The sequence below is a fragment of the Hemicordylus capensis genome, chromosome 6, assembly GCF_027244095.1.
Source record: "Hemicordylus capensis ecotype Gifberg chromosome 6, rHemCap1.1.pri, whole genome shotgun sequence".
NCBI classification, from domain to species: Eukaryota; Metazoa; Chordata; class Lepidosauria; order Squamata; family Cordylidae; genus Hemicordylus; species Hemicordylus capensis.
The window spans coordinates 130673246-130697488 of NC_069662.1; the positions used below are offsets into that span (position 1 = coordinate 130673246).

Consider the following 24243-nt stretch of genomic DNA (forward strand, 5'->3'; position numbering starts at 1 on the left):
ACTGTGTAGGAGAGTGGTCTTGGCCCCGTCCATTGTATCCACATTTTGTAATGGCAGAACCGCTAGAATGAACTGGTATCCTCCCATATTTCAGCCGAGTTGTATTTGCATTTGAAGAAGCTCATACAATAATGCATGCTGGAGTTTCATAGCTCCTCAGTCACTGAAACTGGTGTTTTGGGTTAGGTAAGGTAAAGTTTCATGCTTAGGAAGCAGAAATCGATCCATTTCTTCTCCCCTTTGCTGCCTATGGGCTGAATTGTGACTGTAGCTCTTACCTTCACTGTAGCTGCCGTAAGATGGTGATTAAAATACAAAATCCACTGATGAGTTTCAGTATTTATTTTATTGCATTCGTTGTCTAACAACAATACTCATTGGCAATAAGTTTATATACACTAACAAATTAATCACAATTGTTTTTTTAAAAATCTGTAAGAATAAAAAGGGCAATTGTTTTTGTTTGTTTACTTTTAATGCCTCCAAGTAACCAAATGTAATGAGATGTCTTTTTCTCTTCAGGATTTAATCATTTAAAAGGACAAATTAAGAGCACAAGCATACAAACTCAGACAGGGTACTGCGCCACCTTCCATGCAGATGATTTGACACCACACCTAGATGTACAAAATTTAAAAAATACCAGAAAAACATGCAATTCATACATCAAAAAACCCCAAATGCAACTCCCCGTCTCCTCCCCTTTTGACTGAGAAGCCAGTTTTTTGTTGGAAGTGGAATGTAGTGCACCTCTAGAGGATTATACTGGCACAGTTGTGCCAGTATAGTTAGCATGAGGAGTGGTTTCAATATTCCACCATTATAAGCCCTGAACGTTCTATTGCTTATAAAATCAAACATATCCATCCAATCCCCATGAAATTGTGCACATATCTACTAGGAGACTAGAGACATCACTCCTCCAAATTCATTGCAAATCCATTGGAAAATGGCTGAGTTACAGCAGTTTAAGTTTAACTACTAAAAAGAGGGTTTAAAGGGTTGGCAAAAATTTTCCATCACGGATAATATATATATTTATTTTTTTAAAAATGTTATACTGTACTGGTGCCTTTTTGCTGGTATAAAAAACACCAATCTTGTGGTTTTTGAGTAATTATTATTTGAAATGCCCATAACAACTAAGGGAAAGTTAGCTAAGAGCAGATCTGAGTCTGCCCACTGAGAATTCTGAAGCCTAAGTTGGGAGGGGCAAGTCCTGGCAATTTCTAGCAAATGACTTCCTGGTTCTGAACACCGATGCCTGATAAGGACAGACTGTAAGCATTCTGGCACTTGTATAGTTAAACAACCATTCCTTCCCCGGGAATTTGTTTTATCCCTCTGCCCCCTTTCTCTCATGCCCACTAAAGGGGGACAGCAAATCCCCTCAGAAAAGCTTGGAATAAATTACTAGAAAGCAAATCCATTGATTCCACTGGAGTTTACTTCTGAGTAAACACACATAGTAATTAGGACCACCAGAGATCCTAGGCAAGAATGTGAGTTCTTTTCTTTCCAGCCCCTCAGCAAAGCATAGGAGGGGGGAATCTCATTTATTTATTTGGCGCTTACTTCTGAGTAAAAATATATAGTAGCCCATGCTAGGAAGTTCTGAAGAAGGAACCTCAAGGAAATCTAAAAACCATTCCCACCCAGCACCAAGAAACCAACATTCTGATGTAGACTGCTCTTACACATGGAGGTTCTACATCAAAGCCAAACTGCCAGTGAATATGGAAGCTTCACTTGGCCATACTTAAGAAATGAAGCCACTATATTCACAGGCAGTTTGGCTCTCATGTAGAACCTCCATGTTCACGTCTACACCACAATAATAGTTTGTTGGCACTGGGTGGGAATGGCTTCAGAGATTTCCTTGCTGCACTTCTGTGCAGCTTGTAGCTGAGCACTGTGAGAAAGAGGATGTTGGGCTGGAGTTTACACATGTCTTTTCCAGCAGCATTTTGATAACTGCACATGCAATTCTATGTGCCTACCTAGGAGGAGATAAATGCCATTAAAGTCAGTGGGACTTGCTTCCATATAATGAGGGAACAGTTAAACAATCCCTGGGAAATGGTCTTGGGCGAGGGGAGAATAACCGAAAGGTCCTTTTAAAAATGTGAGTGGAAAACAATGTAAAAATCCTGTGAGGTACACCCACAGCACCCCACCCAGCACACAGTGTGTTCTCAAAGAATCTGGCATTAGCCAAAGCATCCCACAGGGCAGAAGATCTGTTAGTACAGTATATTTATTAAGACAAAAATGCCAATAATCCATCGTCTTCTACTTTGTAGAGAATACAAGAAAGAGATAGTGACTGACATAATGAGGAACATTATTCAAAGTAATCTTACTGAAATTAGGAATGCCTAATGTCCCTTTAATGTCAATGTGACTACTCTGAGTAAGCCATTAGCCTATCAACCATTAACCAGAGGCTTAAAGGGAAGAAAGCTACTCCTTTTATGCTCAGAGGCTATGTCTCCTGTACAACTTTTAAAATCTACTAATTCCTAGTCAGAAGGAAAACAGACAGACACTAATAAGTATCATGAAACATGCCACAACTTTATTAAAAGAAGAGCTCATTTCAAGTCCTCAGAGCCAAGGGCATAGCTAAGGGAGGGCGGGGGGGGGGGCTGTGTTCACCCCTCTCTCTGGCGGCCCTTAAGAGTGAGGAGGATAATGAAGAAAATAGGGAGGGGTGTTGCTGGGGGCCTGGATTCATTGAACCCTTTTGTTCAATTGTAGCTACACCCCTGCTTAGAGCTCTAGTGTAGCCAGAGAACAGGCCCTGGAAAGGAGTGGGGGAGGGCTTCTGCTCAAGGCCTGTGTGTCCTGAGTGAAGGAAGGAGAAAAAGAAGTAAATATAAGCCTGCCTATAGGTTTCCCCAAGAATTGGGGTTGCAGTCATTGGGGCGGGCGGGGGGCCTCATAAAGCAGAATATGCCTCACTGTATATGGTAAGAAGGTGTAATTCAGAGAGTTATGGCCTACTGTTGCAGTCAGATTGGCTTACAACTCTTTTGCAGATAACACCATCCTGAAGGAAATTAAATCAAGCAGAACTGTGAGGTTTATGGGAAATGTCTGGGAAGAGAATCTGTAGTTTGGGACATGGTTGTTAGAGTATTTGTTATTTTTAATTATCATTATTGTTTGTGTGTGTGTTATTTTAAGAAAAATGAAAAAGAAGAAGAAGTACAGTAGATTTAAAGTGAACTCAAATTATCTGCTTGTATTCTGTCCTTATTCACTGCTGAATAATCATGAGGTGGGATCACACTGCCACTGTTACTGAATCTACTTATTTCATTTAATTGTGCTTTTTGTGGGGTGGGGAGTATGACTTCATCTTCGGTGATGGTATTACAACATTTTTGGTGTTCAACATCAGAAAGTTCTACCCAGCAGCTTGAACTCACATCATTATGTTATTTGGTAGGTAATGTATAGAACTTCAGTCAAAACAGAAAACTTTACAGTTTGGAGCCTGATTGCTCTGTTGGGCTGCATGGAGTGTTGCCAAGTGTGCAGACTTAAACTACGTGTTGTCAAAAAAAGAAAAGCATCTGTGCTACTAAAGTGCAGTTGGTATTCTGTGAGTTTGAAGACCAGTTCTGTGCCCAGCCCAGTTACTGAGGCCCACAATGCTCTTAGTCTGGAGAGGCATGGGTAGTAACTTCTGTCAAACCAAAGTTAAGATACTACAGTGCCCACCAAAGAATACTGGTCAAAACCAGCAGTTTTTCAATAGAAAGAAAATTTATCCTCCACTTACAGAGAGAGCTTCTATGGTGGAGAAAACTTCTACCAAAGAACCTTTCCTTATGTCACAGTTCTGTTAATATAATTAAGATGGGGGAGTTCTTTCAGCATTTTAACATTATACGCCCTGAATATTCTCTTGGTGATAAAATCTAAATTGTCCACCTTATCAGCCTGAAAGTCTGCAACATCAACTAAGGGACACCACCCCTTCAGATCTCGTGCAGAAAGTGGCTAAGATGCAGCAGTTAAAAATTTGACTCTTAAACTCTAGCAAACAAATGCCCGCTACTAGTGCTGTTCATTGGGCACCACAATCTTAATGGAGTTGTAGCACCCCTCTGGTGCTGCTTCTACTGTGGCCATCTCTTGTGCAGATCATTACATTCACGGTACTGGGAGGGCCTCTAGGAAGCAGAGCCCATGGGGCTGAGAATTCACACAGGGACAACAGGAAAGCACATGGGGACATCTGGGAAGCGTACTTCTTCCCAGTGCTATTTCCATGGCTGCATTGGAGTGGTGTATGAACTGGTGAGGGAATGCAAGGAGGTAGCAGCAGGTTGTGGAAGAGAATTCAAGCTAGGGTGAATGCTTATCAGGAAGCACAAGCTGGCGGGAAGGTAACGGGGGTCCTTACAAGCTATATGAGGCAATGGGGGGGTAGGGTGGCAAATGGACTTGTGAAGGCACATATGGCAGCAATGATGTGGCAATTGTACTTACGAGGGAATGCAAGGTGGAGGCGAGATGACTAGGGCCTTGTGGTGGCATGTTAAGGTGGAGGCAGACTACCTTTAGCTTTGCATCAGATGTATATTGCCTAAGAATGGAAAGGCTCCACTTAAGCAGCATGGCTAAGCTTTTCCCCAGTGTCTAATTAGATTTTTCTTTTTTAAATGCCTGGAAATTCAGTAATCCAAAAACCTTCAGTTTAAGATGAGAATCAAGATGCTTTACATTTCCAATCGTGCTCTAAAAAGAATGGAAATTGCAAGTTAAGGTGCCCATCTTAACTTCCACGCCATATAAGCTGTAAGATGAGTCTGGTATATGATGATGGCTTTAGAAATGAGGCTTCATGCACCCACACTTTGCCTTGATCAGAGGTGCATCAGGCAGAAATTCATCAGGGCTTCTCTAAGAAGTAAACATCTGCCTGGATGCATCCCTCCCCAGCCCAATTTCCAGCTGAAAGATTAAGGCAACGTGTGGGTGCATGGAGCCTCATTTCTAAAGCTATCATCATATACTGAATTATACAAAGTCTTTACAGCTTATGGAAGTTAAGATGGACACCCTAACTTGCAATTTCAATCCTTTTTAGAGCATTAGTGAAAATGTAAAGAATCTTAACTCTCATCTTAAACCAATATTTTGGATTACTGAATTGCATTTCAGCTGCCTTGTCTTCACTGTATGGAACACTGGTTAGTTACCAGTAATTAGAATTGCAGTATGAATGAAAACCCTTTTTACAAAGGCAGGAATTAAGGTGGTGAAATTGGCAGGAAAATATTTCTGTTGGCTCACATACCACGTGACGTTCTGTCTGCCTAGCAATGGAGCATTGGTGCAGTTGCGCTAGAATTGTGCCAACACAGTGCGCAATAGAGGGCCTTTGGAAATAATGACCCTCTATCATGTTTGCACAATTCTAGTGTCTTGCACGATGGTGCAAAAGCTCTGCTGCTAGGCAGACAGGGTATGTAAGCCATTGTGAGAAAGTTGCACTGTGCACTGTGCCACTGCCATCTTTAGACATTTTTATGTTTCACTTCAGTTGTTTCACTAATACTTAAGTGGTGTTTATACTTGCAAGAGTCTGATTTTCAATAGTCTTGAGTTATTCCTTTCCTAAATAACTTAGTGGCAAGCTGTCCTACTGAATGTACAGGGACAGGGAGCTGGGCTTGGCCTTGCACCTAGGGCTGATTATAATAGACTCAAGGCACCACCAAGGTCCCTTTAAAGCTAATCCTGTCCAAGCTTTCCGAAATGACATACTTCAGCCTAAAGGCCCACCTAACAGGCACTGTTACGACATACTTCTCATTCATTTCACTGGAGGTGAGGCAAGAGTCCATGAATCTTTTCTCATAGTTGTGGCATGGGGGCTTCTTCCTGTACCACAAACACAGGCTATAGGGGAAGAGAACGTGCTACAGCTCCTCCCCATGACAGAGTTGCCCCAGTTCCTGGGAAGAGGAGCCAGAGCACTGGTGCCTCCAGTAAGGGCTAGGTCTGCTGACTTAACCTTCACAGCTTCGGGAAGGTAAAACAAGGAAGTGGGGGGGTCCTTTGAAAAATGGAGGCTACTTCACAGTGGTGCTTGGCGGAGTGCCTTCCCAAAAGTCAACTCAAAAAAGCAGCCATCATCACAAAAAACAAACATACGTGCACCTTACAATCAATCAATGGCTACAAAGGTTTGTTTTATTTCCCAGTTAAGAGAATGCTTCATCTAGTGCCTAGGAAAACACTGGATGGCTCATTTTCATGGCTGTGGTACCACAGCTTTCCAAACTGACTTCTTTTAAGTGTCAGAACAATGCAATAAATTGAGAAAGAAAATGTTACCAAAAGGACTGTGAAATATGCAAATGACCTATAATCATATGGGTTGATTGGCCAAATCATTTCTGAAGTCACAATCCGGCTCAGTAAAAAGCTGCTCAGAGCTTTACAACAGATTTCAAGCATACAGTTTAGAAAATATCCAGAAAAGTGATTCTCCTCAATAGCAAATTGCTACTAAATCGACCCTACCAAAGAGAGACAACATGCAGAAAGACATCCAGAGAAACTGGGAAACAGAAGCTGTAAGAAAATGTTTTCTTTAAAATATTGCAGTTCTTCACCTTTATAAAATGTAGCAACCACTCATTAACGTGTGGAAAAGATTGTGCCTCATGGCTTAGAGCAGTATCCCCCTTGGGGACTCCCTAAATGTCTAAGCCTGCACAGCCGACGGGGGCTCTTTTCGAAAAACATATTTGTTTGCAGATATACAAAGGTACACAAAGGGGTGAATTGTTAGAGCAGCTCACCATTGAACACTTCCAGTTTCTAGAATAACTACTCATTCTGATTCCATTAAAAAAAAAATTAAGACCAAAATCACTTCTCTGCTCTCATCTCTCCATTTGAATTACAAGAAAATTTCTTTAATTAGTAGAAACATTCAAACTACACAAATGTACAGAGTCTTTAGAAAGCATCCTTTTTCATCTTTCCAGTATTTTGGACAAAGAAACAAACGTTTTCTGAGGTCTGTTTAACATGTAGGAAAAAGAGCTATATGCCCACGAGCATTTATCTTGCTGTGGAACAGCATAAGAGCTGCTTTCCGAGTTACAAATGTTAAGACAGAGAGGGCTCATTCCTAAATCAGACAACGCCTTACTAATTCTGAATGACATGCATGTACAATACCACTCTGGAAATGGATCTCAAGATGCATGAATGACTCAAAGGTCATGAAGTATTTTAGGCATGGAAGATATTTAGAGATGCTCACCAGGGTCTTGAAAGCGCAATGCAGAGAGGAATCTGAAGCATTAATTAAAAGAGAAGCAAGCCAGTCGTCACTGAACATAGCGGATGAAGATCAGCCGCTAGTGAGTAACAGTGGATATTGCTCGTCATCACTTTTGATCCCTTTTCTATACGTGCAGAAGTTTTGCAAACAGTTTTTTAAAAACTCACATACCCTGTTTTTGAAGATCTCTTTCTTAACTTTTAGGTCAACGTATTGTGCAAACTGTTGTACAATGCTTTTAAAAGAAACACTGGTCCATCAACATTTTTTCTCTTTGGGCTCTGTTTCACAGCTCTGTTTACTCAGCCTGGCAGACTAGTGCAATGCCACATATACTTTCCTCTAATCTCTTCTAAGTGACTGACTGACTTCCCCACCATCAAGGCCTTATTATCGGGGAGAACGCTACACGTTGCCGAGGTTTGGGATGCTCCTGATGAAATGCTTTAAGCGAAAGAGTCAGCTGTGCCGTCGTGTAATGGCTTCACAGTCACTTAACCAGGGCTGGCTCCATGCTTTAGTGAGCCCCCAAACCCTATGCAATCTCTGACTGTATCCCTACATGCTCTGTGGGGTCCTTTCTTGAATGACACTGCCAGTGAATAATATAAGCAACATGGCTAGGAGGAGACTCGGGGGTGCGCTCTTGCTTTGAGCAGGGCCTGGCACATGTTGAGACAGTGCATGTTGCCTTTGATATGGTTGGAGCCCCAGGGCGTGACAACATGCCCTTCCTTTTCCTCACCAATAGCCCACTGCACTACCAATATGGCACTGCTTGCAGCATATCCCTGTCTTGGCCTTGGTAAATGACTGACTTTGTCAACCGCAGCGACTTCCAGCGTTGTGGAATGTTCTGCACATACAATCGGTACTTTGCAAAGGTATGAATCGTATAATCAAAAGCGAGAGAGAACTCCCTTTGTGGTTACAAAAGGTGGAAACCTGCTGAACTGTAACACTAGGGATGGCCCTGCATAATGGAACGGACTAAGCAACTCCGGTGGAAACCATACTTCCGGCCAAAGCCTGTATCTTGGGTTCTAGGATGCTCTGTGGAGATCAGTGTATTTCACACACATGACAGAATGCTCTTATCTGCCCTGGAATGTTTTTGGAATTGGCTGTGTGTGAGCTAATAGGGACAGGAGGAAGAAGTGCAAGTCACTTCCTTTTCCACTTCCAGTGCAATGTATTAAAGAGCTCCAGGTGTCGCAGAGTACAAATGGTGGCATACATATCCATATCCTACACTGGGAGTGACTCTTGTCTCACCCAGAGAGCTGAGCAACTACTCAGTCTAGCTTGTCAACTCCTAACCCAAGTTGGCTTCCTGGGCCTTCAGCGGTTGTGTGGAAGGTAAAGATCAGCGAGGGCATCTTCTTCCAAGATAATGGGATGAAAGAAGTTGTACTCACTAGGCAGACCTGCCAGCCTGCTGTTTTCACCTGAATGGGAAAATAGGGACACGTTGGCAGGTATGAGACACTCATTCATGGCAAAGGAGCACTCTTGAAGGCCAGGGTGTTAGCAACGTTCATGCCGCCAGAACTATTCCTATGATATCTGAAATACATTTCCAAGTCCTTTTAAAAAGAGGATTCCTAGATAAAAAACATTCTTTAAAATATGCTGCAAATATGTGGGACATTCACAAAACGAGGAAGCAAGAAAGTAGCTTTTGCTATCTTAGAGAAAGGGCAGAGCAGCATGTAAACTATGTATCTTGAGCTCACAAAGAAGGGCGGAATTCTTGCCTTGCTTGGTGGACTCTGTTTATACATGTGAGTAAATCTGCATTTTATCAACCCCCCCCCCCCGCAAATGTTGGTCTTTTACTTTAATGTTTTAAGATCAGGTCAAAATTTAATGCTCAGGTCATTACCACAAAGCAATGAACAAAAGAACAGAATAATTGCAGGACATAAATCAAATTAGTTATCTGCAGAATAAAACCCCCAATGTACACTGCTCTAAACAGCAGGAATGCAAAATCAATGTACAACACAATATGCTCCCCAGGGGTCTTAGTAAAACAAAGCAGAGAACATAAATAATGTAAAGCAGAGGGAATATGTCCATAGACATTACTAGTATATACATCCACTTTAAATTACTGGCATGTAAACATAACTTAAAGGAGAAAATGAACATCTAATGCATTTACCAAATTTCATAGTTTAAAAAGTACATCTCCAGTTTATCTCATATTTCCTTCTTTTACATAAATATAACTTTTCAACCTCCTAAAATAAACCTATGATCACCAGTTTAACCAGGGTTCTGTTACATTTTCAAATGGACTGACCTAGAGAAAAGTTTTCCATTCAGTTGGTCCTTGCTGAAATAGAGACACCCACCGCCCCCATTCTTTTCTGTAGCAGAATAAAGAAGTGTTATGACCTACCAGAAGTATCCAGTTACCTAATACAGTGCATTGGTGAGAGAGGTTTGTTACTCTACCTACAAGTTAAGTCCAAATGTTGCATCAGAACTTTGGAGCAATTGCATTGAGCTGAAGCAAGACACAGCCATTCGCAAGCAGATCTGCCATATGTAGCAACACATGGAAAATAAGCTATTGCTGTTGAAATTAGGGAACTTGCTTGTAGCATTCCAATGTTAAGTCTATGTAGGCTTTAAAGCAAATCTTGACACTAAAAGGAAGCATATGACAAACATAATTTCCTTAAAAGCATCTGTCATTCAAATCCAAATTTCTCTCTGTTGAAACTTCAGTTCTGAGTCCTGTGAAATACAATATGTAAATGAACTGACCACAAAACAGTTGGTCCGAGTCAGATCCTATTTGCATTAGTTTAATGTGTGAAAAGAGGCCATTATTTGGCGAAATAATGATGGGTATAATTCAGCCAAAGCTGATTATTTTAAAGCAGGGGTAGGCAACCCTGGCATTCCAGCTATTATTGAGCTACAACTCCCATAACTCCCAGCCATAATAAATTGTTGCTGGGGATGATGGGAATTGTAGTTCAACAACAGCTGGAGAGCCAAGGCTGACTACTCCTATTTTAAAGTCACATTGGTGCGGCAGACGTGATGATGCACATTACCCAAAGCAGTCCCTTTGAAATTAAAAAGGTAAGTTATACAATGCCTATATTGTCCTTTTAATTTCAATGGGACTACTCTGAGTAATTTTCCTCACGTCAGCCATTGGTTTCAAGGGAGAGAGCTTCACTTTTTTCTATTCAAACCAAGAGAACTTAATAGTACTTAACTTTGGCTGGATCATGCCCTTGCTGTTTAATTGGTACAGTCTTACAAAACCAAAATGCAGAGCATTCTCTAGCCCAGGTTTTAAGCTGAGCTTTCAAAGGGAATCTTACCCAACTCTTCTGCTTAACAAAAGATAGGATTGCACTTTTGTGGTTGATTTGCTTGCTTTCTTTTTCACTGCATCCTTCTCTTAGCAATACGCACAGTTTAAAATATATCACTTTTTAACAGACATTCCCCCCCTTCATTTAAAAGTGCATCTTCTGGAAAAAAGAAACACCTTCACCAGAATGCATTTTGGATATCAGCAGGTCAAATCCCAGCACTGTAACAGCAATCTCACACTTGGCCTCACATCCCTCCCCACCACCAGTTAAAAACAAACTGAGAGGTGGCCATATTCCTTACAAAAGAAAAAAAAAGTTTTCTGTCCACTGTCAGTTGAGAAAAGGAGGGTCCTTGCATACTACAAGAAAGTGTAGCTATATACTTGCCCTGACCTCATAACTGAGTCAGAAGCACAAGTTAAGAAACTGTACTCTAATACCAGCTGACCTAGTATTAGAATTTCACCCACTCAAGACACCTGGAGGGTAAATGTTACTCTCCAGTCCCACATAAGCAAATTACGGCTTTGCTTTCTTCTTGAGCTAAACTACTGTACAGTTCACAGGGGAAAACACATATTGCCTTCCCTTCTGCTGATCAGGAAGAATACTGATTTTGCTGCTGCCTATTATCTCCAGTGTATCATTTCAAGACTTGAAACCATGCTGTAGGGATGGAGAAGCATCACCTCTGAGCACTGATGTGACTTGTCCACTTTCAGAAGGATTGAAATCTCAAAGCAATACAAACGGGGCTGTTCTCCCCATAAAACTCAATGGTGACTGATATGCAGCTAACTCCAGTTTATTTGCTTCCCAGAAGTCCATCGAAGCCTTCTGGATATCGCCCATTTGGAGGAGAAGTTTTGTGTTTAGAGTGTAGCAAGCTATGTAATATTGTGTCCTACTTGATTATCAGAGGGAACAGACACAACTAGCACAATGCAAACAATGACCATTGAAAATGGCGTGGGTGGGGAGAGGAAGAGGAAGAGGTTCTCAGTGCTGGTCCTGAGCTGGACAGCTGGTTTGCTAGTACAGTAATGGGACAATAAAGTATAGTCATCATTCTGGACTGCTGAGCAGGTCAAAAAGCACCAGCCTGTAGTGCAGGAAAACTGCAGGAAAGTGTAGCTACACAGTGTACGTTTCCCCATTTATTCTAGTTAAAACCTCAGATAGGGGTACAAAGCTCTGTGTAACGAAGACAAGAAGGATGGGAAGGAAACAGAATTCACTCTGAGTTCCTTCCCGAAAACTGTCTTCACATTCCTAATAGAAAAACAATCATGCTTATGCATCACTGCTCGTTAGTGCCCTCTTTTGGATCTGGGGAACGTTTCTTCCTCTGAAGCTGCTCTTTTTCTTTCTTCCTAAGTTTTTCCCTTTGCTTCTCCATTTTCTCTTGAGCTTTGCGAGCCTTCTCTATAGACACTCTCATCTCTTTAATCTTCTTTTTAATGATCGCTCTGTCCTGGGAAGATGTCATACCAAGAGCCTAATGTTAAAGAAAGGAATAGCAAAGGTTTAATTTAGGACCTGATTTAAAGTCCTTCTAAATACAACATATACAGAAATATGGTGTATGGAAACATGGTACCTTCTGCAGTTCATGCCTTCCCACCCAGACTACTGGGAATGACAAGGTTAGATCACACCAGTTACGTGGCCTACTGTATGCAATGGACTGATATCTTATTTGTTTATTTTGTTATTAAAACACTATACTCCAACGTTCCTGCAAGCACCAACTCAGGCAGCTTACAACATAATAAAAACAGTATAGAAAAACAACCATGGAAAAGTTAATGCCACACAAAGACAAATACATACAAAAGCACCTAAGACAGCAGCCAAAGCCAATCTATCTAACAGCAAAATCAGCCAATCCCCCAAGTTTTTTGGAAAAGCTTTTATGTTCCAAGTGGCAGGTGAATTCTTGCTTCCCCAACACACAAAACATAGTGGCATTCATATATTCAGCCACCAATGACTTTGCTTATAACCCTTCACTTCCTGAACTGTACACAAACCCCTACAAATAACCTCCCAATTGTTATTTATCAGCAAAGACTGGTTTAAAATTAGTCCTGCACACTTGAGCTACTCTCATAACTGCTGGCTATCAAAAGTGCTTTCAGATGCCTGCTTTTCCATAAAGATTGTGGTGCTGTAGAGTGACCAACATGCTACGTCTGCTAGATACCTGTAAGCAGGGCTGTCCTTAGAGAGCCCTGGTGGGGTGCAGGCACCCCTTCCAGTTAATTCTAATGGGGGTTAAAAGAGCAGGGCCCAGGGCAGTCACCCTGCTTGCCATGCCCTAAGGACAGCCCTGCCTATAAGCCAGATATTGGCTGTAGTGATCCCTTGGGCTGTACACTGCTGGTCCAAAACAACAAGCAGAATTGGTACAAAGGGCAGAGCCCTGCAGTAACAATACATTCCATAAAATGGGGTTGGACAAATTCATAGGAGATACCGGTAGACTGCCTCTGAATTAGAGCTCACATGTAGCCATCATGACACCATTGACAGACTTATCACTGAATACCACTTACTGGGGAGCATTGCCTTCAAGCACTGTTTGTGGATGTCCTAGAGTCATCTGGTTTGCTACGGTGGGAAGCTAAATGCTGGAGAAGATAGACCTTTGGTATCATCCAGGATTCTTCTTATATTTTATGCATCTCCAGCCTCAGAGGCAAGATGCCTCTAAAAGTTGCAGGGGAGCAACAGCAAGAGAGAGGGCATGCCCTCACCTATTGTCTGTGGGCTTCTCAGAGGCATCTGGTGGGTCACTGTGTGGAACAGGATGCTTGGCCTTGGGCCTGATCCAGCAGGGCTTACTTTCTTATGAGCGAATCCCTGTTTCACTTCCTAGACTGGTACTAGTTGGGGCTCAGGAGACAACATCGGGAAGTGTCTTATAAGGGGTTTTCAAATGTGGGTCCCCAGACATGATTGGACTACAACTCCCATCAGCCCCAAAGGCTATTGTGGCTGGAGACAATGGGAATTGTAGTCCAACAACATCTGGGGTCCCAAGTTTGAGAACCTTGCCTTAGACATCTGCATATAGGACAAGTGCTTCAGGTTCTCAGTCAGGCGTTCTCAAACCTGGGTCCTCAGATGATGTTGGACTTCCACCCCCATAATTGTGGCTGGGGATTATGGGAGCTGAAGTCCAATAACATCTGGGGACCCAAGTTTGAGAACTCCTGGATTAAGAGATCCTTCAGCTTAAGAGATCTCCAAGGGGGGGGAGTCTTTGGGGGAAAGGATCACACAATCTCTGTGTGTGCATTATTATTATCATTACATTTATATCCCGCTCTTCCTCCAAGGATCCCAGAGCGGTGTACTACATACTTGAGTTTCTCTTTCACAACAACCCTGTGAAGTAGGCTAGGCTGAGAGAGAAGTGACTGGCCCAGAGTCACCCAGCTAGTATTATGGCTGAATGGGGATTTGAACTCGGGTCTCCCCGGTCCTAGTCCAGCACTCTAACACCACGCTGGGTCTCATGAGGGAGAGATAAAATGAGAGCATGTACATGTAAGTGTATCTATCTCTATGGAATATAACAGTCTTTAAAAACATTTTATAAACTTTAAACACTAAACACATATTATTTCAAACACATCTTCTATATTATACTACTGATTATTGTCAGTTTCGTAGGGAATTTCACTACACTAACAGGGCAAAGTACTAATTTAACACTACAGAAAGATGTAGTCAGTCACACAGCCATGATATAGTCAAATTCCCTGACTGTTTGGCCAGAGAGGCAATACTCCTAGGCCATTCACCTTCTCTCCTTTATTCTCCTGCCTTGTCTTTTTCTAAATAAAAATAAAAGGCACTTGTAATGCTAATTACAAGGCACTTGTAATGTCACACACACACACACACACACACACACACACACACACACACACACACACACACACACGGCTATGAAAAAAATGAACTATTCGCCTCAACCTGGAAAATAGCTCGTTTTCCTTCTAGCTCCAATTCTGAGCTTGATTCAGGCCATTATGGCCCAATGATGTCACTGGAAGTGCCTCAGGGTCTGATCCTTTCCATAAACACTCAAACCCCCCCCCCCATGTCCTGCTCACTTGTTCCACAAGCCTCTTCTCTCCCTCACTTGTTACCTTTCCTGTAGTTCTAGCAGGGACTCCATGTCAGCACTGCTGCAAAAGCAATTCCCAGTGTTTTGCTGGCGGCCATTGCAGTGTGCCAGGCATCAGCAGGGCAGAGCGAGCAAGCTCCTTTCTCCTGCTGCCACCACTGGAGCAACAAGTAAGTTGGGGTAGTGGTGGTAAGGGGCTTAGAGGCAGGTGTGAATGGGTGGGCAGGAGGCAGGGCAGGGGAGGGGGAGAAGAAGTGAGACAAAGCTTAATTCTGACTTCAGCTTGGACTAAAATCGAAGAACCTTTTGGTGTCATAATGCTTGTGTCACACTGGGGAGAGCTGGTCTTGTGGTAATGAGCATGAATTGCCCCCTTTGCTAAGCAGTCTCTGCCTTGGTTTACATTCAGATGGGTGACTACACGTAAGCACGGCCTGCTGTAAGATATTCCCCTTAGTGAACGGTCAGTGGTAGAGCGTCTGCTTGAAGGTCCCAGGTTTACTCCCTGGCATCTCTAAGCAGGGCTAGGAAAGATTCCTGCCTGAAACCTTGGAGAGCCGCTCCCAGTCGGTGTAGACCAGGGCTGCACAAATTCAGCCCTCTTGCAGATGTTGGCCTACAACTCCCACAATCCCTAACTATTGGCCACTGTGACTAGGAATGATGGCAGTTGTGGTCCAAAAGCGGCTGGAGGGCCGAAGTTGTGCAGCCCTGCTGTAGACAATACTGAGCTAAATAGACCAATGGCCCGACTCTGTAAAAAGCAGCTTCCTATGTCACCGACCACATTCTGCTTCTAAGCTGTGCTTGAATAATGTTCGGTAGCATTACACCTGTGATACAGAATGTGTTAAACGCTGTGTATCAAGATTGTTCATTAACTTTTAAGACTGAATATGGTGTACCAACAGCTTGATTTTCCAAGATAATGATGTCTTTAGAGTTCCAACTGTTATTATCTCAGCAGTGTAATCAGAATCAGAAGAGTAAATGGTTTTTTAAATTGACTTAAACAAGTTTTTAAATTGTTTTGCACCGTTAGGTTTTTTTTGGGGGGGGGGCGTGTTGCGATTTGATGCTTTTAATGTGTTTTTATTGGAAGTTTGTCACAAACTTCTGTTGTGAGCCGCCCAGAGAACAATTTGTTATGGGACAAACAATAAATAAACAAAGCATATTTTATTATTATTAATAGTAATTGTGCCTAGAGAGCCAGTGGGTGGGGATTAGCTGCAGGTGAGTCACACAGCTTTTGGGAGGGGCCACATTCCTGAGGTGGCTCAGTTTGGAAGCAGCTCTTGAGAAGACAAGGCTCAGATCAGGGGAGAAGACAAGGAGCTACCCAGAGCTTTGTGAATAGAAGTTTGCTAAGAGATATCAAAGAAGTCTTGTGTCAAATTTACTGCGGGGAGGCGCACAAGTGGTTCCCATTATCCCAAAGGAGACACCCAGCATGAGAAGAAGGGGAGTACTATCCTAGTTTTATAATTTTCTTTGAGGACAGAGCTTAAAACCTTTAATTAGCTGACAACTGCAGCTAAGATCTAGCTTTCAAGTAAACAAGCTCTATATATTCTAAATAGCCAATAAAACTAGTTATGAAAGTAGGAACATAAGAAAGTGCCATATACTGAGTCAGACCATTGGTCTATCTAGCTCAGTATTGTCTTCACAGACTGGCAGCAGCTTCTCCAAGGTTGCAGGCAGGAATCTCTCTCAGCCCTATCTTGGAGAAGCCAGGGAGGGAACTTGAAACCTTCTGCTCTTCCCAGAGCAGCTTCATCCCCTGAGGGGAATATCTTGCAATGCTCACACATCAAGTCTCCCATTCATATGCAACCAGGGCAGACCCTGCTTAGCTATGGGGACAAGTCATGCTTGCTACCACAAGACCAGCTACCACAAGACCAATGCCAGCAGGGGATTGGGTGCTTCCTAATGTATTGCACAATGTTGCATGTATGACTATCTGCCTGAGGAGCAGAAGTTGTGGGTGTGTGCTCAGTGCAAAGAGCACCTGGTTCTCAGTGAACAAGTCTGTTCCCTCAAAGTCAAGGTAGCTGTCCTAGATATGCTCAGAGAGGCAGAAAGGTATGTGGATGAGACCCTCAGGGATGTGTTAGAGGCATTCAACTCCCAGGCTGACAGTTCCTTTACTGTCAGGGAGAATGAAGGTCTCAAGGAAGGAGGACATCAGTTCGAGGAAGAGGGGAACGCTCCCAAGATACCCCTTCCTGGGTGATGCATCCATATCCTCTCACACAGAGGATACCCTCTGGGGTTTGGGGGCCTCCTAGTAGTGGGTGATTTGATCATTAGGGGCATAGAGAGAGGGGTTCATGACTCGTGTGTAGCCCGTACAATGACTCGCCTTCCTGCTACAAAGGTTGCGGATGTCATGCAGCATCTAGATACGCTGTCAGGCAGTGCTGGGGAGGAATTAGCTGTCATGGTGCATGTCAACACCAATGATGATGGGAAACACAGTCAGGAGGTCCTGGAAGCCAAATTTAGGGTGCTAGGCAGAATACTGAAGCCCAGGACCCCCAGGGTGGTGTTCTCTTAAACGCTACCTGTTCCATGTGCAGGGCCAGTGAGACAGGTGGAGCAGAGGGGTCTCAATGCATGGTGCCAGGAGGAGTAGTTTATATTTGTTAGGCATAGTGATACAATTTGGGGCAAGCAAAGCCTGTACAAAAGAGATGGGCTCCACTTGAACCAAGATGGAACCAGACTGCTGGTGCTTAAAATCAAGAAGGTTGCAGAGCAACTTTTAAAATGACGCCTGAGGGATTGCCAACAGGAACTGGGTATTATATTGTTTGGCAAGCAAAATCCCCTAAGGTGTGAGGGTGCAAACCTTTCAGATAAACCAGAAGGGGACAGAGTAGAAACAGGAGCAGAGCAGACGGAAACACATGACAGCTGGTCAAAAAGTCTAAATGATGATAAGGGAGATAGCACATGCGAACGCCAGGTAAGAGATTCTGTGTATAGGTGTTTATATACCAATGCCAGAAGCCTCTGAGCCAAGATGGGTGAGCTGGAGTGCTTGGTTGCTAATGAAAACATAGATATAGTGGGCATAACGGAAACCTGGTGGAACAGTGAGAACCAGTGGGACACTGCTATTCCTAGATACAAACTTGGAGTAAAATCCCCAACTTCACATAAACACTGATGGGGTCTGAGCTGTTAGTGACTGACCAGGAGAGAGATCTTGGGGTCATGGTGGACAGCTAGTTGAAAGTGTGGACTCAGTCTATGGCAGTTGTGAAAAAGGCCAATTCCATGCTAGGGATCAATAGGAAGTGGATTGAAAATTAAAATGCTAATATTATAATATCCTTATACAAATATATTGTGCGGTCACATCTGGAGTACTGCATACAGTTCTGGTCACCTTATCTTAAGGAGTACATTGTAGTACAGGAAAAGGTGTAGAAGAGGGCAGACAAGATGATCTGGGGGCTGGAGCACCTTATGAGGCTAGGCTACAGCATCTGGGGCTTTTTAGTTTGGAGAAGAGGTTGCTACAGGGAGAATGACAGAGATGTATAAAATTATGCATGGAATAGAAAGTGGACAGAGATACATTCTTCTCCCTCTCTAACAACACTAGAACTGGGGGTCATCCCATGAAACTGGAAGTCCAGGAAATTTAGGCCCAACGAAAGGAAGTACTTTTTAACACAGCACCTAATCAATCTATGGAATTCTCTGCCATGGTATGTGGTGATTCTGGATGGCTTTAAAAGGGGCTTAGACAAATTCATGGAGGACAGGTCTATCAATGGCTCGAGGCTACCTCCAGCCTCAAAGGCATGCTTTCACTCCTTGTCTGTGTGCTTCTCAGAGGCACCTGGTAGACCACTGTGTGAAATAGGATGCTGGATTAGATACGCCTTGGGCTTGATCTAGGAGGGCTGTTATTATATTCTTCATCTCCAGCCATTTGCACTACTTCTATTATTCATTATTGTGATCATGGACTTCCTCTATGCTTAAAAGGTGTTGGGGTTACATTCAAGAATATTTCCCATAACAGATTTCCTGGTGACAAGCAGAATTCTCAATTTTATTTCCAACACTGACACAACGAGCAATTACCTTAAGCTTACTGCCATCCAGCTGAAGGAGACGCTCTCCATTCATGTTCTGGGCATTGAATTCAGGGATATACTGTTCTAAATTCAAGCTCATTAACCAGTTGGAAACTTGCTGCACACTCCATTCTTGAACAGTGCGATTTGGGGATTGGTTGTGCTTGGGAGACTGCCCGTCATCAAGAATCTGTAACAAAAACATTTGGCAGTGCAAATGCCATGGTATCATCATTATACAATAATATCATCATAGTAGCACATCTTCCAATGTGATTCCAACACCACATCTATTTATCCTGCCCTGCTAGAGCAGTTCAAGCTCCATCTAGTCCAGCATTCACTTTGCAGCAGCAGGCTGTCAGACACTGTTCTCTCTAATTTTTTTCATCTGTGTGTGGAATGAATTTTGTTCTGGGCAGCAGTATCAAGGCAGTGCGTGCGCACCTGCATTCAGAGTGGGGCCTTCCGGATTCAACCTGAGCAGGATCGAACATTAACTGAGCAGACATAAAAAACATGTGAGTGCATGCGCACATGCATGCCGTAGAGGGAACAGTGCTGTCAGATACTTCTGGAAAGCCCACAGCAGAACACGAAAGCAACAGTTACTGTCTGCCCCTAATACCTGGTACCCAGACAGATGCTGCCTCTGAACATGGAAGCATAGAAAATCACAAATTAAAGCTAGAGAAACAGAGTGGCTTAAATATGCATTTATTTTTAATTCATTAAATTCCTGTCTTGAGAACCTTCAAGCATTCAAGAAGGTTCACAACTGGTAAAAGCACACAAAAACAAGCTCCACCAACTTAAAAATACACAGAACATATACTCCAAATTCACAGAGCCAAAAGGCTCTTTATGTATCTCCTTCTGAACCCTTTCTAGGCAGAAAGATTGGCAACCTCTCACCATATGTAACTGGTGGGAAGCCTTCCTGGCTGCTGCCATTATCAGCTGCGTGAATGAACTGCTTTATATCCAACAGAAAAGGAAGCGCATGAGCATTACTGAGCCAATGTGAACCTGGAAAGCTCCCATGAGTTTTAATCGACAGATTTCGAGAGACCATTGCTGAAAGGAGTGACCCCACATTATAAAACAACTTATGGTACATTGATAAAGTAAGTATTTGGGTTTCAGAAGAGTCCTTTTTAAAAACTCAGGCAGAGCTGCCTACCCTGCACCCCGACTTCTATGCTTTTGCAAGGACTGGCCAGAACGCTTGCAAAGAGCTAACAGAAAACTCAATGCCTGTCTAGAAAATCACTCCACAGATTTGAGAGGAAAGTGAGTGAGAATCTCTCCTGTTTTATTACAGCATTTAAAACAACAACGAAATTGCTTGGTTGCAACAGATCAAACAATGTATAACAGGGTAGAAATCAGCTCGGTCAATGGGAATATACTGGCACAGGAGGAGGTTGTCTTGATCTAGGTTTCAACTGCTTTGGACTGCAAGCAGCAAGCATTAAAAGGAAATGTCCTCTTAATGTTGACAACTAAGGACTAATTGTCACTTTACTCTTGTATCAAGTCATCATGCGGTGGTTTAATCAATTCTGTTTTGCACAGCAAATATTTTATGTGAATGTGCCTCCTCTTTGTGAGAGGTGGTACTTGCCATTTCAGGGAAACATGGTGACAACCTGAAACCTCACTCTGATATGCATGGCAACAGCTCTCATTACAAGGGGCACATTAAAATGAACTACAACTTTGCATGATGGCGATGTTCACATTTCAAAAAAATAGCATACTTTTGGGATGCATAAAAGTGATATTGCCACTTCTGTTCAAATGAGGCAGGGATCAAGAAGCCATGCCTTCACTGTATCCAGCATTCATGAATCTGTCCTGAAAATCAGACTATTGTTGGCGGCTTCTTCCTGTGTATGTGGGGGCGGCGGGGGGGAGACCCATGTGAGGACCAGTCTGGACTGCGATTGTGGTAGCGGGAGAGGGTTTAAATCACTTTCCACTCCAGCCATGGTCCTGATCCCCCTCCACCTGGTGGTTCCTATCAAACAAACCACACAGGGCCAAATTACATGATTAGAAACATTATAGGGCTGTTTTTATGACCATCAATTCCAGGGTAGTTGGCAGTTAAGCCAGCTATTCTGGCTCATGTGGAGCCACAGGAATCCCTCCAACAAAGCTCTTTCAAACCTGGGTAACCCAGATTCTCTACCCTGCTCTTAACTGATGTAGGAGGGAAAAAGTCCTCTCCTACCTTTCCCCCACCGGTTGTGTGGGCACACGTAGCCTTTTCACTTGGCAGAATGCCACACAACCCGCCTGCCTCACATGGCTACCATAGAGTTCTGTGGCCAGAGCAGTTGGCAGGGAGCAGAAGCTGCCACCATGAAGTGTTTCCAAGCTTCTGGTGCCGCAGTGTATGCTGGGAAGGCAGGGGCGTGTTTGGAGGACCATCCACAGTGGGCCGGGGCTTGCAGCTCACAATTTCAATAAAGTCTGCCACCTGAGCTTTGGTGGTCTGGGTGCTAGGTTTGCAAATCCAAACAGCGGTTCTGGTCGTGTGAGAGTCATGAGGTAGGGGCATTTCTGCCCTTCTACGCACCCCCAAATGGTTGTGTGAACAAGCCTTATGTCTGGTTTGACCCTAACTTGACTGCAAAACTCCCCAAACACAACAGAACGAGCATTCAAGGGAGAAGAATGACTACCAATTGGAGGTCATGTATGAGCTGGAACACAAGAATCTGCTACACAAAAGCGAACATTTAAGTGTAAATAGAAATGGTTTTGTCTCTGTTGCAGAAGTCCCTGTAAAATAACTCATTATTGTCTCACCTCATCATCAATCATATCCAAGCTCTGAGAAAGTCAGCAATAAAGAAACGGGAAAGAAAACATTATGGACAGAAATGCAGGACATATAAAACATTTTAATTATTTACAAAAGGAATGGGAATCCAGCAACAACAATCTAACTGTCAAAATGAGAACAAAGCTTTACTTTCCTATTTGGAACCCGATAACAGTAATTTAGCATATAAAGATCCTCAAATCAATGGAATGCAGCCAATGGTTTGCTTCCTCCGGAGGAAGAAATCTGAAGAAGACTCTTTCCATCAGAGGAAGGAAACCTTTGGATTAACCCAATAGGATTTACCGAAGTATGACTGTTCAGTATGGGAGGGAGAGGCCATGAAGGCTTCAATGGCCTTCAGGGCCTATACTCAACTGACTTATGACTATGGTTGTGTTGTCTTGTTGAGACCAAAAGTACTGCTGAATCTTCCTTCCAGGGCAGTAGCTGAAATCACTGTCAAGAGGTCACAACTGGTCCAAATTGGAAGCGTGACTTGCACAAATGAGATAGGCAGACTATGCCTCATAAGCATCCTTGGAAGGGAACAGCCCCAGCTAATAATATGGGTCACTACAACGGCCCCCATACCATGCAGTGTGCCACCCTTTGAAGACCAATGAGCACTTATTCTGAACAAGCCGAGAGCCTGTCCCTGCTGCTAGTAGTAGTGGTGAGGGCTGCTGTGTGCACATGAATTTGTGTGTAACTGCTGCTGTGTTGCTATTGCCATTGAGAATCATAACAGCAACAGGAATCATAACAGTAAATGCACACAGCTTCACATACATGCAACAGCCCTCACTGCTGCTAGCAGTGCAGATGGGCAGCTTGCTGGGAAGCTATGCTTGTTCCTTTAAAAAAAAAAAGGTGGTATACTGCATGGTATGTGAACCACAATCTTTTAACTTGGAGGTCTGGCATTGCATTAGGCCTGTCTTGCTAGGGAAACCCACAGTGAGGCAAAGAAAGCCCCGCTGTTTAGCACACCGTTCAATGTGATTCAGCCCCACTTATCTTAATGGTCTTCAGTTGGACTTAGTTGTGTGCTGGACTGCAATAGATGTTACACCAGCTTAAGAGAATGCATTTAAATGCAAGAAGGGGAAAGACTGGCTCATGTTTTGTTTGAGAAGCCAAACTTAGGCCACACTTCAAAGCACTCTTCTATAAAAAGCAAATTTGATTGTGATCAATGCCCTTATGTGTGTAAAAGGACGGTTTTTGGGGCTGAGGTGTCCCTTATGTTGCAAAAACAGTCACACAATTAAGGTTGCAACCGACTATTCATTTACTCCAGATGATTCCTATTTATATCAGCAGAACAACTCTGGAGCAAGTGTAATGGACAGCATGCATACTCTGATACAGTATTGCATATGAAAATTGTTCCATTGCAAAACAAACCAATTGGGAAAATACGTGATCAGCAGCTTCATGTGATATATCAGTTTATTGATCATACCACTCCTGAGGGATCAAATATTTAAATGTCCCACATATGAAACAAACCAAGCAAAACTCCCTGAACAACAAAAACTAGCAGTCAGGGAGAACACTAGGTTAGAACCTTCTCCATGACATGCATGTGCTTGCTGAGAGGGATTTTTAATGTCAGAGAGCATCCAGACACATGGTCCCTCACCTGCAGCCTGAAGTGGTATATACCAGCAATATAAGGTACATATTTTGAACCTAGTCTTTATGATCCAGACATGGATATGTTACTATTACAGTTTTGAATGTATATGCAGTGGCTGACATTCTCCACAGATAACGTAGAGGGCACTGCCCATACCCCTGCATGTGTCTAAAACATGGCCTGTGGTGTTGCAGAATCATCCTATTCTGCACAATTGCAGTTGCATGATGCCCATTATTTCTAATGGGTGTCATGTTGCCCAATTGTACAATGCTAAGTCTCAGTGGAACAGGGCTGTTCTCAACACTATGGATGGTACTTTAGAAACACACAACAGGTCATATTACCCTGCAGAGGATACCAGCCAGTGTGTGTGTGTGTGTGTGTGTGTGTGTGAGCGCACATGCGTTTGTGTATCTTTTGGTATTGACCCTGAGGAAGAGCCATTGACTTAACACATTGGCCCACACTAAACTGCATTGTTTCCTCTACACCTTGGAAGCTTTCCCTTTCTTATTTTATAGAGTCCACCCACAAGCACCTCCTGTGGTGATTCTGATAATGAAAGCAGCCCCTAGCATCTATCGCTTCAAAGATATACCCAGTCAAGCGCTTTTAGCTCATTAACCAGACTACAGGGAGAATGGAAACTATTTCCTGCTCTGTAAATAGTACTTGGTAAGGTACCTCATCAGATGACAATGCTATGGAGTGTGAAAATCCTGGCGTTTTTGGTTCTGTGCCTAAGCCGCTCAGATCAGCAGAACTAGTGCTGCTCGGACTGAAGTCATCATTGAAAGTGAAATTCTGTAAGGGAACAAGAACAAAACAAACCCAATCAGCCAAACAACAG

The 24243-nt window shown here is 43.1% G+C and overlaps 1 protein-coding gene across 22 annotated transcripts in view; it reads right to left on the reverse strand.

Annotated features, from left to right (window-relative positions):
- Window positions 1-327: 327 nt before the first annotated feature.
- Window positions 328-24243, reverse strand: part of PPP1R9A (protein phosphatase 1 regulatory subunit 9A) — a 266633-nt gene continuing 242717 nt past the window's right edge. For 18 of the 22 annotated variants that reach the window (XM_053266026.1, XM_053266021.1, XM_053266022.1 and 15 more), the window contains 4 exons: window positions 24078-24197; window positions 21730-21753; window positions 18917-19099; window positions 328-12163 (listed from right to left, as the gene is read on the reverse strand). In XM_053266026.1, coding sequence (XP_053122001.1) covers window positions 11966-12163; window positions 18917-19099; window positions 21730-21753; window positions 24078-24197 — 525 coding nt within the window. In that variant the 3' untranslated portion in view covers window positions 328-11965. The remainder of the gene's footprint in view (window positions 12164-18916; window positions 19100-21729; window positions 21754-24077; window positions 24198-24243) is intronic. The other 4 variants (XM_053266039.1, XM_053266042.1, XM_053266036.1 and 1 more) reach the window with 1 other exon arrangement.